Source organism: Galeopterus variegatus, unplaced genomic scaffold, assembly GCF_000696425.1.
Source record: "Galeopterus variegatus unplaced genomic scaffold, G_variegatus-3.0.2 Scaffold6058, whole genome shotgun sequence".
NCBI lineage: Eukaryota > Metazoa > Chordata > Mammalia > Dermoptera > Cynocephalidae > Galeopterus > Galeopterus variegatus.
The window spans coordinates 67,932-84,371 of record NW_007732169.1 but is presented as its reverse complement, the minus strand read 5'-3'; the positions used below and the strand labels follow the sequence as shown (position 1 = coordinate 84,371).

Genomic DNA, 16,440 nt, shown 5'->3' with positions numbered 1-16,440 from the left:
CAAAGACACTCCAAATAACTAAAGCAGTATAATCTTACTGATTAGATTGCCTCTATAAAGGAAAAATTTGAACTATATTCTAATAATTATAGTTGTTTAAATTGAATCAGATTAAATTAATGCATTGTTTCTTTCTTAAGGATAAATTATAAAAATTATATATTACTTTTTAATTATAAAAATAAGAACTGCAGAAAATATGGAAACTGTGTTATAATGTAGCAATCTAACTACTAGGAAAATGGACACCTGTCAAATTAAGAAACATGTCACAACAGACCCTGTTTGGACTGGGAAGCCTAGGTTCAAGATTCAAACAAATGAAAAAATTGAAACGGTACAATTCTGATAAATATTAGCAAGTATCATCTGTATAGTTAGGAGCTATGTGCTTGCTAGGAGGTGTACTAAGAGTATGTAAAATTTGGCTCACCCTCAATAAGTTTGAGTGCCAAGACTTGGTACCTAGGTTTATATCCTGGCTCCATAACTTAAGCAAGTTAATAACCTCTCTGTGCCAGTTTCCTCATCTGCAAAATGGGGATAATAATAGTACCTACTTCATAGGGTTGTTGTGAGGATTAAATAAGTCAACATATGTAAAATACTAAGAACAGTGTCTGGCACACAGTAAGCACTATATAAATGTTAGCTATTAGTGTTTTACTACACATGAACTAATTAAAACACAATAAGGAAAAGCACACACTGAATATAATACAATACAAAGAGTTACAGAACATAGCACAGATAATTATTACTAAATTGATGCAGAAAATAAGAGATCCAATAGGCTGAAGTTTTTGGGAAAGCCTTGAAGAAAAGATAGAACTGCTTACTGAAAAGACCCCAATAGATGGAGAGAAAAATGGAATGAATTCCACCACAGTATAATACCATAAACATAGACATACAGAATAAGTACAGAATAAAGGAAAAGGAAGACTGAGTTCACTGATAAAAAATACTGGTGGACAAAGCTGGAAAGGTAGGTTAGGGTCAACTTATGCAGACTCTTGAATGCCAAGGTGATAAATTTGGACTTGATTGGCTTGATAATGGAGATCTTCGTAGGATCTAAATAGAGAAGTGGCATGAGAAAGTAACTTAGGAAGATTTCTGCCTGGATGGAATGAAAAGCATATGAGAAGGCACAACTAAAGAATAAAGAGATTTCTATTTTTTTCCCATAGGGATGGAGAAGGGAACTTTTTCATGTGCCAATATACTTCAATGATCTTACACACTTCTTAATATATTGCTGTTTCATAAAGCTGATATGAGAATCAAATGAGGTAACATGTGTGAAAGCACTCTATAGGCTAAAAAGCGCTTAAAAACTGCTATTACCACTACCATCATTGTTGCTATAAAGGAATCTTTTTTATAATCTTTAAGAAAGTACTATAAACTGAACAATGTTCAGATATCATGGAGCAATTGCCAATATTTTTATAAAAAAGAAAGAGGGCCTGTCTGAATATCTGTATGGCTAACACAATTTAAAATACATCACAACCAAGTGGAAAAAGTCAAACAATCTCACACCAGAAGCTAACTGGGCAATTCCTTGTTCCATTACTAGTAAACTATTTCTTAGATATATATTCCTATAAATCCCCATAACACAGGCACGAAAGGGATGCAAACAGAAGCTGGAACTTTATAGTGAAACATGACATGAAACATGTGGCCAGTGATGAAGAACCGAGAATGAAAAGACCAGGCCTATGCAGACTATGATTAAACCACAGAAAAATGTATATGATCCATATACCTTACCACATTCCTAGTATCACTGTAGAATGAGATGGCTCCACCTGGATAAAGATGATATTCTACGTAGATGACAAGACACTTCATTGACCTTCTCAACACACCTTCTACAAAGATGAAACCCTGAACAGATAACTTGCCAATGTGGGTTGCTAAAAAAGTAATTTTAGTCAGTCAAAAAATAATAATCCTCAAGCAAGAGAGGTAGTATGTTATAGTGGAAAGAGCATGGGCTTTGAAACCAGGAGATCTGGGTTCAAATTCTGACTCTATCACTTTCTAGTTAAATAATATCACTTTCTGGTTGAATAATTCACTTAATAAATTATTAAACCAAACTGACCTGCCTAAAACTTGGCTTTCTCACTGCTAAAATATACTAAACCATACAATGTTGTTTGGATTACCAAATCAAAATGTGAAAGCACTTTGTAAACAATCTCTTCACAAATGTTAATTTACAAGAATGATAATTCTTAAGGTCACAGGCCAGCAGAGGATCCTGAAACCTGCTTACTTGTAATTTGATTACTCCTACTAGAAGCCATGAGAATGTTATAACGTGCATTTTTTACCTGTACTACCTGGATTTTGTATTGTTAAGGTATAAGAAGGTTAAAATATACCCCCTTGGGGTCAGGGGCCAAGCAACAAATATATTACAGCAGACATATGAAAAAAAAGAAAGCTTCACAGGAATCACAAAGACCCTCAATTTTGACTCTTTCAAATCTTTGGGAAATTCTGTGATTTATCAGCCCTATGAGATTGAACTGATACCACTAATAGACATATTTCCTTCCCTACTGAGAATACCTATCAATGGAGGAAGATGGTAGCAGTAAATTAGTAATCTAACAAATAAGGTTTCTATAACTACCAGAATACTCCATCCTAAGTGCCTAATAATCTCTTCCAAGAGCTATAAACAATACCAATAAGCCCAAATTAAAAGGTCCCCAATTATTGTGGAATTTCTAATAAAAATCAGTCACTGTCCAAATCAGTAGCAAAACAAATACTGATTCATCGATTCTCTCATTAATAAACTGGAGCCCTGAAAAATGACAAAAAGAAGTGAATACTTACCAACTTGTGAAGTAAGTCATCGCTCTCATTGCACTGAGAAAAAAAAATCCAATTTTTGACGGTTTGAGCCACTTTTAACAGGAAGCTTCGCTGAAGATGAATGACATTGTATAGGATTATTAAACCTCACCCAAACAGCAGAAAAACTTCAATATGTCTCATTCTCCTTATTAGTTCCCAAATTTAGTTATACATAAGAATCACCTGGAGATTTTAGTTAGAAACATTCCTGGGACCCCAAATTAAAGATTCTGATTCAATAGGTTTAGAGTGAGGCCTGGAAATCTGATTTTTAAAGAGCAGCCAGAAGTCATCCTGATGTAGCTCATTTATCTCAGGAACACTGTATACAGTACTATCTATGTCAACATGATGATGGTATTTATTTCAGAATGAAAACCATAGGGTACTCCAAGTTCTCAAATATTAAGACCGTTTCATTCCACCATACTAAGGCAAAAGATATTTTAATCATTTTAGAAAAACTGTCACATACTGAAATAAAAGTTATATTACTGAATCAACCAAAAATTCAATTTACCTTAATAGCCCATTCCCTGAGCATGCCATTAAATGGAATTTACATTTATTAAGTGATTATTATATCACAGGTACTGCAAAGGGTCATGGAAACAAAAATAAATATATATGACTGCTATTTTCAAGAACTTAATACAGAAGAACAGACGGTACAAATAATTACAAACCAAAGTAAAGTCTGGAAAAGTATGAGAAAAGAGGAGGTCAGAGAGGAACTAACACTGGAGCTAAGTCATAACTGATGAGTAGGAATGGAGAACACTCCAGGCAAGGGTTATTAGCAAAGGAGACAGACATAGAAGCACATGCCACAGGGATGGTAGCAGAGTCAGGAACAATTATGACCTGAGAAAAGAAGGGATTTGTAATGAAGTTTAAAAAGTACACTGAAATAGGTTTTAAAGGACTTTGGTCTTATAACCCATAATAGTTTAGACTTTATTCTGTAGGCTGTGATGAGCCACGGAAGGTTTTTATACAAGGAAGTGAAACAATAAAATCAGCATTAAAAAAAAGATAACTGTCAATAGTTTGGTGGTTGTACTGGCGGGGAATAACTGTAGGCTAGAAGCAAGATTAGGAGGATATTTAATAGTTCAGCTAAATAGTTACAAAGGCTTGAACTAGGTAATGAATGCAAAAATGGTAATGAATAAGGGTTAGATTTAAGAGACACAGAAGTTGACTTGATATATCATTTAGGGACCAAAGCAATGCAGGAGTGATGGGAAATGGTAAGATAAGTGACAGGACGGTGATTTGAGAATATATAAAGAATATGTTTTTTGTTTGTTTGTTCCGGGGGTGGCTGAGGAAAGCAGTCCTGTTTTGGACATGTTGAATCTGGGCTTCTTGGGGCACATTCAAGTGAAAATGTCTAACAAACATCTGGAACTTCACTGGACATAAGTGGCCAATGAAGGCAAGAAGGATGAGACCACTCAGAAGAACAGACCAAGCAGAGAAGAAGCCTGATGCCAAAACTTTATATAGGAAAGTATAAGAATAATCATAGGAGGGCTGGCCCCGTGGCGCACTCGGGAGAGTGCGGTGCTTGGGAGCGCAGCGGCGCTCCCGCGTGGGTTCGGATCCTATATAGGGATGGCAGGTGCATTCACTGGCTGAGCGCGGTGTGGGCAACACCAAGCCAAGGGTTGCGATCCCCTTACCGGTCACAAAAAAGACAAAAAAAAAAGAATAATCATAGGAAAGAAACTGGAAAAGAGAATGAACAGTCATGGTAGGGATACCAGGACAGACTACTCAATAAGTACTTTACAAGCACATAAAAAAACACAAGTTAAAAAAGAGAGGGCAATTAATGCTAATGACTGTTTCATCAAGAACTCATACTATTCAAAAAATCGCTTTCCAAAGAAAATAACTGATACTTCATTCCTTAAACAGAATTTTGGGGGGCAATTCTAAAAATATATTTCCTGAGAATGAACTAAATAATTTGACACATCTTTCTAAAATTTAGCAGCCCCCAGATTTAGAAAATAATCCAGTTTAAAAAATATATAGCTCAGTTAGAAATCTGCAATATAGTGCTCGCTTCAGCAGCCCATGTACTAAAATTAGAGATGTGCAATATGAAGATTAAACAAACTTTCTAGACTTGGTAATTTTTAAAAACATCCTCTGGTTATGCTTTTTATTGTTCCTCAATTTCTGAAAGGTTGAAATTTCAAAGTCTCCTTTGATTTACTTATAAACTAACAACAACAGTTCTATAAATGAAAAACTTTGTCAGAAATGATAAGGATGAAATACCTATAAAACCCAAGTTTGTACCAGAAAACAAAACAAAACAAAAATTAGAGGTCAATGCCCATCTCCTGACCCAAGACTATCCCTCAGCCATTCTTTGTTTTGTGTTGCCAAGTAATCTCACATCCAAGTTTTAATTCGTAATTAGCCTATTAGATACATCCTTAGGTTTGCTTCCAAAACCCTTCCTGGAACATTCATACTTGAAACAGGCAAGGGGAGTAAAAACTGATTTTAATCCATGTGAGCTAACTCTCCTAACTCCCACCTTCTGGGTGTTAGTCAAAAAAAAGTCTCTTGTGCTTACTTTGCTGCTATTAATGGGTCAGCTTGGCAACCCCACACTTTAGGTGTTTAATAAGAGTAGGAGAAGAGATCCTCTAGGTGTTTAAGACCAGGAGAAAAGATCGTTCTGCTGATCCATGTTTTTTCCTCCCTATCATAATAGAGTATGACTAATTGAAAACTTTAAATGCCTCCTCCCAAGAGTAATTGAGTCTTGTAATAAAACATTGATTAAACTAGAATGCTCAAGGAATGGGGTGATGTGGTTATATTTTTTTCGGTTAAGTTAGAATCCCTTTGGTTAAAACTGAAATGTTCTCATCACAAAGAAACGATAAATTTTTGTGATAATGAACTTGCTAACTACCCTGATGTGATCACTAAACATGTATTGAAATATAACTCCATACCCCAAAAATATGTAAAATCAATATGCTTCAATTAAAAAGAAAACTGAACCGAAGTGTGCTGGAATATTTTCTGATTTTAGTAGATATGGCGAATAGAACAGAAATGAATCTGGTAAATGCATTTTATAGAACATAATTAATGGGATTCTTCCAGTTTCTCAGCCTCACAATGCTGTACATCAACTATGAGATATTTACTATATAAAAGTATATAATACGTTAGATATAAAAGGCATCAATTTTGAGGTAAATGTTTAAGAAATGTCCATTTGTTTTCTTATAATTTGTGCTCTCTTTTTAAAAAAAAGACTTAAAGAAAAAAATTCCAATTAATAGGGGATTCTTATTTGTTGGGTTCTTGTAAGGTTTTAGTATATTTTTCTGGTTCCCTCTGGATAACTTCAATATTTAAGTAAATAATATATTTTAATTCTCAACCATATCCATTTCCTCACCTTATATAATTTACCACAAAATAGTCCAAAACAGCAAGGATTCATGTTTATCTAAATAGACAGTTTTGTACTACTGATGAAATAAAAATAAAGTCTTGCAGTGTGAGGAAGGACATGGAGGTGCTTATGAAGTGTTTTGTTTTGTTTGTGAGGGTAAGGGAAAAAGCAGCTTAAATAGTCAGTAAGGTAAAGATAAAGAATGAACATGCTTTCTTACTTTCGGCAGGATTCTTGTAGGAGTCCTTTGTTGTCCCTCTGTCGTTGTGCATTTTTCTGTTTTTGGTGACAAAAAAGAACATATTTCAAAGTCTGTGTGTCCCAGGTCCTGTAAGTACTGGTAAAGTGGAGAATTCTGAAAGAGACATATAAAATAAAGCAATTTCAAGATCACTTTTCAGCAAGTACCAGTAAGAAAAAAATGAATTTTATAAATAGATTAGTTAAGCACTTTCTTTGCCCAAATTTTTGTAGTCTTAGAGTAGACTGCTTCATAGCCGATATTTATAGCTTTTAGAAGAAATAGTTCCTAAGAGGATCTACAGTGAAAAATAGTTATTACTCGAAGCCATAAAGATTTAAACGATGATTGTATTAATTATAATGTTATCATACCATCATATTCATTAATTCATTCAAACACAAATACATATCATCTACCACATGCTCAGCACTGTAAGCAAAAACTCTTCAAGAGAGTTATCATAGTTAAGCTGTATCTGACACACAAGCACATGGCAAATGAGAAAATTGCTAATAAAAGCATTACAACACAGTGGTTAAGAATACAAACTCTGGAAACAAACTACATATAGATTCAAATCCCAACTCTGCCTTTTATTAGCTAAGCAACCTATGGCAATTTATAATCCTTCTATGCATCAGCTGTCTCATCTAAAAATAGGAATAACAACACTTAGTTCATAGAGTTCTTCTAAGAGCTAAATTAATATAAAGTATTTAGAACAGTTCCTGGCACAGAGTAAGCACACAATTTATACTTTAACTTTATATAAAATACATGGAATGAGCAAAGGTTTTGGAACAGACAAAAAAGGAAGAATCATCCCAACTCCGTCAAACAGAAATATCATTGCCACTATCAGATGCAAATCTATTGCACAACTCTTTCTAAATAAATAGCAAGATTTAATTTTAACTTTCAACCTTCTCTAAAGCACAAAGTTGATGACATGTTTAAAAATAAACCTTTATTTACATTCAAGGAAATATTTAAAGCTTCAAAAAGATTGTATGTTAAGGTGAGAAATATAATAACCCCAAAACCTCACAACACAGCTAACAAAAGTTCTACGTGGCAAAATCTTAAGTATTTTACTTGCATTATCTCTGTTAAGGTTCACAACAAACTCTAAGAGGTATTATTATGATCGTTATCATGGTTATTCCCATTCCACAGATGAGGAAACAGAATCACTCATCTGGAGAAAGCAGGAGAGACAAGATTGACTGACACATCTGACCCCAAAGCCAACTCTCTGAAATATTATACTATACTACCTAAAATAAAACACAGTCCCTGCTGTGTCTATTGAGAAAATACCGAAGAAGCTTACTTGTAGTTTAGTACGGAGACACCAAGCAAATCAACAATGACAGGAATGTATTGGATGCTATGGAAATAGACCAAGACTTTTAGGGAATATATCCTTGAGTTAGGAAGAATGCGGAAGAGTAGGAATTTGCTAGACTGGTAGCAGTTTGCTTGGCATCAATATAATAAAACAAAAATGGAGTCAAATACTTTCCTTTTAAGCTACGCTTAATCTTTGTTTGCTTGCGCCCCCCCAACCCCTGCCCCCAGCCTGGCCCCGTTTAATCTTTCTTTTAAGACAAATGCTAAAAAAATTATAAGGAGGAATATGTTTCTTATCCCTGTAACATTTAAAATCTCCGTGGGCATAAATGGTTTACCTTTATATTGCCCATAATGTACATTCAAATATTGCCTTGAATTATTCAACCTGTATTTTCAAATTGGACTGTGAACCCCACCCTATTCTGCCCCAGAGAGGAAAAAGAACAAGAAGGCTAGTTCATTTGTTTGGGCTGACCTTTTGAAAAGTTTACATACTTTAAAAAAAAACAAACTTGTTTTTAAGGCAATAGAAGCCGTTCTTTAAATGAACTCCCATGGGGAAGAACAATAAATAAGAGGGATCAAAGTGGAGTTACTCTAACTCAGCGCCAGCACATTTTTTCTGTAAAAGGCCAGATAGTAAATATTTGGGGCTTTGCAGGCCATATGGTCTCTGTCACAAGTGATTAAGTCTGGTGGTGTGAAAGTAGTCACAGACAATACATAAACCAATGAGTGTGGTTATGTCCCAATAAAACTTTACTTGTGCACTCCAAAATGTGAATTTCATATAATTTTCACGTGTCACAAAATACTCTTTTGATATTTTTTCAACCATTTAAGACATCAAAACCATTCTTTCCTCACCAGCCACACAAAAATGGTGGTGGTGGCAGCTGCGGGGGGAGTCAGGCCCAAGAGCTTTAATTTGCTGACCCCTCTTCTAGTTAAAGACTCAATGGCAATGAGGCAGCACACTCTTGACTGCTACCATTGTATTTCATATTTGCACTTTTCTATTTTAGCTATTAGTGCAAACCTCCCAACACCTATAAACCCAGATACTGTATGAACGCTAAAGCTCTATTCATTACATTTATGACAGCATTCTGAATGTTTGCATTTATTTTACTGTTTTATTTCTACTTTTATCCTTCAATCACTTTTCAACCAAAAAAAAAAAAAAAAGTAAAATTTAAGCAACAACACACAAATGGAAAACAAACACCACTTACGTTAACTAACTGAAGGTCAGCCAAGATGAACAGACCAAGATAGACCTTGTAGCACATGGGTAATTTTTAAGAATGCAGAGGAGATTTTTGATGAAATTATTACTTTACATTAATTATTTTAAAATGTTTGGTGATAAAATTATCATCACTTTCCTCTAAAACTGCCAAATAACCTGTGTATTTATTTCATAGATCTCAGAAAATCCCATCCTGACTAGTAGTTCTCAAATTTTTTGATCTCAAGTCCCCTTAGGGTCTTACAAATTATAGAGAGCCCCAAAAGGCTTTTGCTTATGCAAATATCTAATGACATTTATTGTACTAGAAATTAAAACTGAATACAATTTTAAATATTTATTATTTTACTTAAAAATAAGTAATTTTCTCTATTATGTTATAACATTTTTCCTTGGTTCAAGCAAAACAGAATCACAAATGTTTTAGTTAAGTTGTTTTTTGAAGAGATTTCAAACTATAATTTCAAAGTATTGAAGAATGTTACTGCAGCCAAAAGAAATATGAGAAACCTCAGACACAGCATGTGGGAGCTCCTCCTCAGGAAATCCTAGTGGTTCACTATTCCTGTAAATTTTAGCTGACAGAAAATACAAATCATAGCACCAGGAAGAATTTTGCTGGATAAAAAATAGCCAAGAGCCTTTTGGTGGTGCTAAGACTATTTGGGTGGCTGAAACATACTTCTGCAAGAAAAATAAACAAAAATAGACAGGAACCTCCAAAATTTTTGCTGAGCAAGCACTTAGAGAAAACGACTCATTCAAGTCCTACGCTACTGGCACTTCTTGCCCCTACACCGCATAAAGATATCAGACCCCACACTAATGGATACATAAAGTTTTAACCATTCACTTAGTGCAGAATTTGTTCTCAATGATCTATGATGTATTTTGTGGAAGTGCCAGTATCATTATTGCTGGTTTGCATTTTAAAATGAAGCCTAACCAGTTCAAAAATGGAGATGATGGGTAAAATGCTTTTATTATTAGCTTTACTCTTCTAAATTGCTTTAAACCTTTCTAGATAGAACAAGTAGTAGGTTTTCAGGTCTAGGGCCAGAGAGAAATACAAGGATATTTGAAAAATTTTGTGGAAAAATAGAATTAAAAGATAATACGACTACTTCATGAACTTTTTGAAGTATGCTTGTAGGCCAAAGATGGCAGAATTAGGCAATTCTTTCAATAACAAATACTTATTGATAACATCTTCTATGTGCCAGGCAACATTTACACAAGTGGATAAAACAAATCAAAACAGGAGAGATTTTTGCTAAGAAGTTTCATTCTATGATCATGGTTTATCAGGCTTTCAACATTACCGAGGAAAATACTGAGTGGTCTTGTACTTTCCAGGTAGGCTATGTTTCAGGAAAATCCTCTCTTGGTCTCAGCTTCCTTAAGCACAAAATAAGAATGATATGGGGCTTTTAAACTTGTTCAGGTGGTAAAATAAAACTTATGACACTCTCTGATAAACAAGATAAAAAAAAGTGGTGAGATAGGAAGTGTGTTTGGGTTTTAGGACACACCTCTGGGTTTCAAGCCGCTCCCCAAGGTCTCAGGCCCCTCTGCTAGGCCCTCCCCTAGACGAGAGTTACTATCACTTGTTGGACCTATTTTCAGCACCAACACGGAGAAATTGAGACCTCAGAGGGCTGACTTATGCAAATCCAGTGGCTGGCATGGTCAGTAGAAAGGAGTTATATAATCCTAGTAGCTGAGCATGCTCACTAAAGTGGAATTTACTATGAATATGTATTAAATAGTGAAACTTAAAAAAAATTTAAATCCCAGCAGAAGGCAGGGTTGTTGCTCACTTTCTTGGGGCCAATCTGCACTTCCCCAGCAGAGGTGTGTATGCTCTCTTTTTGTATCAAACTTACTTTCAGCAAACAGATGCTCACTCTCTTGAGCCAGCCTGCTCTTTGTGCTAAACTTCAAGTTTGTATTTCTATTTTGTATTAAACTTGGTGCGGGCCCTGCTCAGTCTCTGAAGCTAGGCCACACTCTGTCTATGAAATCTGTATCACTTATTCGTTATATTAAACCTGTTCTCACTTTCTACTGTGACTCGCCCTTGAATTCTTTCCTGTGGCAGAGTCAAGAACCTAGTAAAAGGACAGGATGGGTTGAGGCCTGCTGTCGGGCCTCCCCAGACCTTCTCCTCCAGCATTAGTGGTATGTTAAAATATGGAATTTTGTGCTAAATCAAATGCCATGTTATCCTATGCAATCATCAAATATGGAGATTCTACAGATCAAATTACCCAGTTTTTTCAACAAAATGACATAGTAAGGATGTAGGAGGTGGGGAAAATAGCTAAAGACTGAAGATACCTATCACCCAATGCAATGTATGGATCTTGTTTGGATCCTGAAGACACTTTTGATTCTCAAAGAAGTCCAAAATCAGACTAGGTATTAGATATTAGGGAATTATTATTAATATTGTTAGACAATTGTGATGGGGTTATCATTTAAAAAAAGACTACTTATCTGTTAGAGATGCATACTACCACATTTTCAGGTGAAATTAGGTCATTTCTGGGATTTGCTTTAAAACCCTCCAAGAAAAACAGTGGGTGTGAGAGAGGAATAGATGAGACAGTTTGGTAACAGCTGCTGAAGATGAAGCTCCATGATGGGTACATGGAGCTTTCATTGTATCATTCTCTCTTTTTATACATAATTTTAAAGTCCATAATGAATGTCTTTTTTAAAAAAATCAGATGCTAGGTTTTCCTAGATAATGGTATAAAAGGCTTAAGAAAATATTATAGAAAAAAAAATGTAAAATTGGGAAAGTTCAACTTCTTATTTTAATATGGGGAAAAGATCAGCTTATTAGATTTTAAAACACTCAAATCTTACAAACTTCCTTATAATGGTAGTGGTACTTTTAATGTCTACTGAAAGAGAATATGACACAAAGCAAATGTTAATGTAGTAACCCCTTTAAATGAATTTGTGAGTTAATCACATATGCATCAACTACTATAACATGTACACGTTATTTTATATATTCACATAAAATATTCAGATAATGCTGAACAAATATTTGGACTTGCAGACTTCCTGCAACAAGGACCAGGCCTCTCAATACTTCCACTAAGGACAACAAATGTCAAAGGTATCCTCTAGCAACAGGATTTCAAGTTACCAGTCTTAGATAAGGTACAAATAAATGTCTAATTACCTGCCAATTTTAATTATTCACATTTTCTTTCCACAAACTAATGTAAAGTTTATGGAATAGGCAATTCTCAATTATGTGATTTTGGAGCCACATTTTAAAATCACCATTAATCAAGGCAGTTAAAACAAACAACAGAAACAAAAAGACTACGATGCCTTATAAAGCAGTGGTTCTCAAAGTACCTTGTCACTGCACTACCACCTCCAATACTGGGCAATGTCTGGAGACATTTTTCATTGTTAAAACTGGGGCGTGAGGGGAGGGAGTGCTACTGGCATCTAATGGGTAGAGGTCACGAAGTTGCTCAATATCCTACATTGTACAGGACAACCCCCACAAAGAGTTATCTAGCCCAAAATGTCAATAGTGCAAAGGTTGAGAAACTTGTTTTGGAGTACAAGGAATCACAGATTGAAAAATCACAGAAAATTAGTTGTCTAGCAGCTGTTTTCATTATTTACTAGGAAAGTTATGTGAATAAACCTAGTCTCTTCCACAAATGATACTTTACTGAGTGGTTTCCTTTGTCTACTGACAACACTATCAATATCAATGTCAACACTACAGGCCCACAATCCAGCACCTATATCACGCTAAGAAACGCCCAGCATCTATTTTGCAGCTCAAGTCACTGTATTACAATATTTCTTTCTGTTTTTCTCTGTCACTTCCTCTGTCCTGGTCTGAACCAACCACACTCTTTCCACACTAACCCTGATGCATCTTATAGACCCTCTCCTTCCCTTTTCCAGAACAGCTGATCTAAGAGCCCCATACCCTTTTAGAAAAGCAACTTATAGTCTGCAGAAACTACGGGCCAAATTCTGATAATGGTTCCTCACAAATTATCTATTCTTGCAGCTACCAATGACTGAGTGCTAACAGCACTCTAGTGGAAAGATCATCTGGCTAGAAAAGGGTCAATCATCATTTATTAATTTATCACTAACCAAATATTTACTGAGTACCTAGTATGTGTCAGGCACTAGAGTCACTTTAATTTTCTATTAATTTCTCTTTAGGGATATACAAGAAATTAACTTATTTCACCACAAAAGGAAACCTTTAAGCTCAACTGCTCAACCTCACGGAATTTTTTTTACAATTTTGCTATTTTTAAATTTAAAAATTTAAAAAGCAGAAAAAGATTTAAAAAATGAGAAATAACTTTGTTTATACTACTCTAGACACCTAGTCTCTACCCTAAAAGGTAATAAACATTCTTTAGCTTGTGAATCCTTCCCTCCAAATTTGTATCTATTTATGTATATATGAATAGCCTTCAAAATTTTCATACAAATGGAAATATACTATAGGTTTGGTTTTCTCCCCACCCATCTGTCCCCAAACAACAGCCATATCAAACATTTAATGAGCACCCAGACTGTGCCAGACACGAATCTAAGTATTTTTATGTACAAACTTATCTCATCTTTGCAATAACCATATAAGCATGGCTCTTCTTAAATATGAAAGGAAACCAAGGTACAGAGAGACCAAGTAACTTGCCCAAGGTCAGAGGATAGTAAATAGCAGAACAAAAATTTGAACCTAGGCAGCTTGATAGAATCAGTGCTATTATCTACCCTACTATGTTACAAATAATTTTGAGTAAACAAGTTCATTAACTTAGTCTAATGTACTATGGCATATAGTTCGTTATATTTCTGTGTTTTTTATAACCAAAAACTTGACTTGAAATTTTAAAACTATTTAGCAAATTAAGTTAAAGTCTCAAAATAGGTCAGTCTTATTCTCCTGATACTATCTACTTTAATTTCCAATTACCTTATTTTTGCTTCAGATAAGCTATAATTAATATGTAAATATTTAGTAAGGACATCTGCCTCCTATTACCACAAGGCTGGATAGAAACTGGCCACAGATTTTTTGGGACTATAAAAACAATAGTACTTTACTCTTGCAAATTACTTTCAAAATTAGCTCCATGGTTTTTTTTTTTTTTTGGGGAGGGGGGTTGTTTTTGTTTTTGGCAGCTGCCAGTACAGGAATGGAACACTGGACCTTGTTGTTAGCAGTACCACTCTCTAACCAACTGAGCTAACCAGCCCTCAGTGGGCTTTTATTTTATTTTTGGTAGCTGGCCAGTACAGAAATCAAACTATGGACATTGGCATCATCAGCACCACTCTCCGACCAACTGAGCTAACCATCTGGCCTTCGATGGGCTTTTATTATTATTATTATTATTTTGCTGGCTGGCTGGAATCCAAACCCTTGACTTTGGTGTTACAACACTGCACTCTAACCAACCTTGATGGGCTTTTAAAAAACAACTCTTATTGAAAATGGAGAGAATATTTGGCCAACATATGATACAATTAATTAATTTACAGTAAGCCCATAAAAACCAACAAGAAAAAAAATTTTTTTTAATTGTAGAAATGGGCAAATTATATAAAGGGGCAGTTCAAAGAAAAAAATACAAATAGGTTAATATAATGTTAAACCTCACCCTTGATTGAAGAAATGCAAATTAACAAATATAATTTTTATGCATTAGTTGGCAACAATTAAGAAGTTTGAGAATATTTGGGTTGGCAAGGGTGTGAGGGACCAGATAATTTATACACAATTACTGGGAGTATAGATATAATAATATAAACACATATATCCATTGACCTAGTAGTTAATTCTACTATCAGGCATCTAGCCTATGGATATAATTATAAAAGTATGCCAAAGTATGTCACACACATATATACACACGCACGTATTTGAATGTAATTGCACTGAAAGTGATCTGGAAGGAAACGTACCAAAGTGACTACAGTGGTTACTTCTGGGGAGAAAAGAGGGAACAGGGGAGGAAAAAGAAAGACCTGATGCTTTCCCTGTATTATCTGAAATTTTTACAATGAGAATATATTCATGTGTTATTCATGTGGAAAAAGGTACCCATAAGGCCTACTAAAAAAGAAGTCCAATTAGGTGTTAGTTTAGCAAATAAATAGAATGATCCTGGGCATTTTTCCATTATCAAAAGTTAATGATCTACTTCAACTATTACACTTTATTTAAAATGTCAATACTCAGGGCTGGTGGGTTACCTTAGATGGTTAGATCATGGTGCTGATAACACCAAGACCCAGGAAAAAAACTTAATTAGGATAATGTTGGGCAGTACAGTTAGCTCAGTTGGTTATAGCGTGACGTTATAACACTAAGGTCTAGGGTTTGGATCCCCCACACTGGCCAGCTCCCAAAAAAAAGTCAGTACTATATAAGAACCACACTATTAGGTCTGGCAAAATGATAACTGCTGTTAGATGTCAGATGTTATTTGGGCTCTACAGTCTATATTAAACACAAAAAGCAATAGGAAAACACAGCACCCTAGCTACTAACAGAGAAGGCAGTATGAGGCACAAAGCATTGGCACAGAAACCCAAAACTGTGGAATGTTTAACAAGTAACTTTGTTAATGCAGACTTCCCACCCATACGAATCTGTGCTCATCATGGTTCAAAGGACCAATAAGCCTTTGATTTCCATTCCCAAGTTATAGAATTCACCAAATTACTTACAGGTAACTTTTCTTCAAAAATTTGTTTCAACTTTTAATTTCTCTAGAAAAAAGTGATATATAGAGAGTATAATGTAAGTGAGATATTTTTAAAAGTTTCCACCATGCCAAGAAAACCTCTAAAAGATCTTTTATTCAAAATAAAATCTCTAAGGAAGAAATATCTGCAGTTAAAGGGATTTGATGGGAGAATATGATGCCTAGATATCAATATTTATTAGTTATTTTTAATTATTTAAAATAATCTTGTATCTTTGAATATAGCTTAAAGCAATACATCTAAATATGATTATCGCATACAGAACAGCAATTCTCTTTTCTGGAAAAAACTATTGAAAAGGATAAACTCCCATTGTCAGTTGCTATGATTTCCCTTTTTCTTTCCAGGATAGCTGCAGAACACAAGATAAACCAATGATATAGATTGTCATTACCAAATTATACAAAGCAGTGACTTTTTAAATTTTTAATGAAGAAATTTAAAGAGCTAAAACTGTCAAAATCACCAAAATTCTAC

General features: G+C 34.8%; 1 protein-coding gene across 4 annotated transcripts in view; it reads right to left on the bottom strand.

Moving 5' to 3' along the window:
* Nucleotides 1–16,440, bottom strand: part of VEZT (vezatin, adherens junctions transmembrane protein) — a 62,710-nt gene that overhangs the window by 31,844 nt on the left and 14,426 nt on the right. For 2 of the 4 annotated variants that reach the window (XM_008590375.1, XM_008590377.1), the window contains exons 1-2: nucleotides 2,866–2,951; nucleotides 1,783–1,883 (exon numbers count right to left, since the gene is read on the bottom strand). In XM_008590375.1, the coding sequence (XP_008588597.1) occupies nucleotides 1,783–1,863 (81 nt within the window). In that variant the 5' untranslated portion in view covers nucleotides 1,864–1,883; nucleotides 2,866–2,951. Of the gene's footprint in view, nucleotides 1–1,782; nucleotides 1,929–2,865; nucleotides 2,956–6,545; nucleotides 6,681–16,440 lie in introns of those variants that run through there. The other 2 variants (XM_008590378.1, XM_008590376.1) reach the window with 2 other exon arrangements.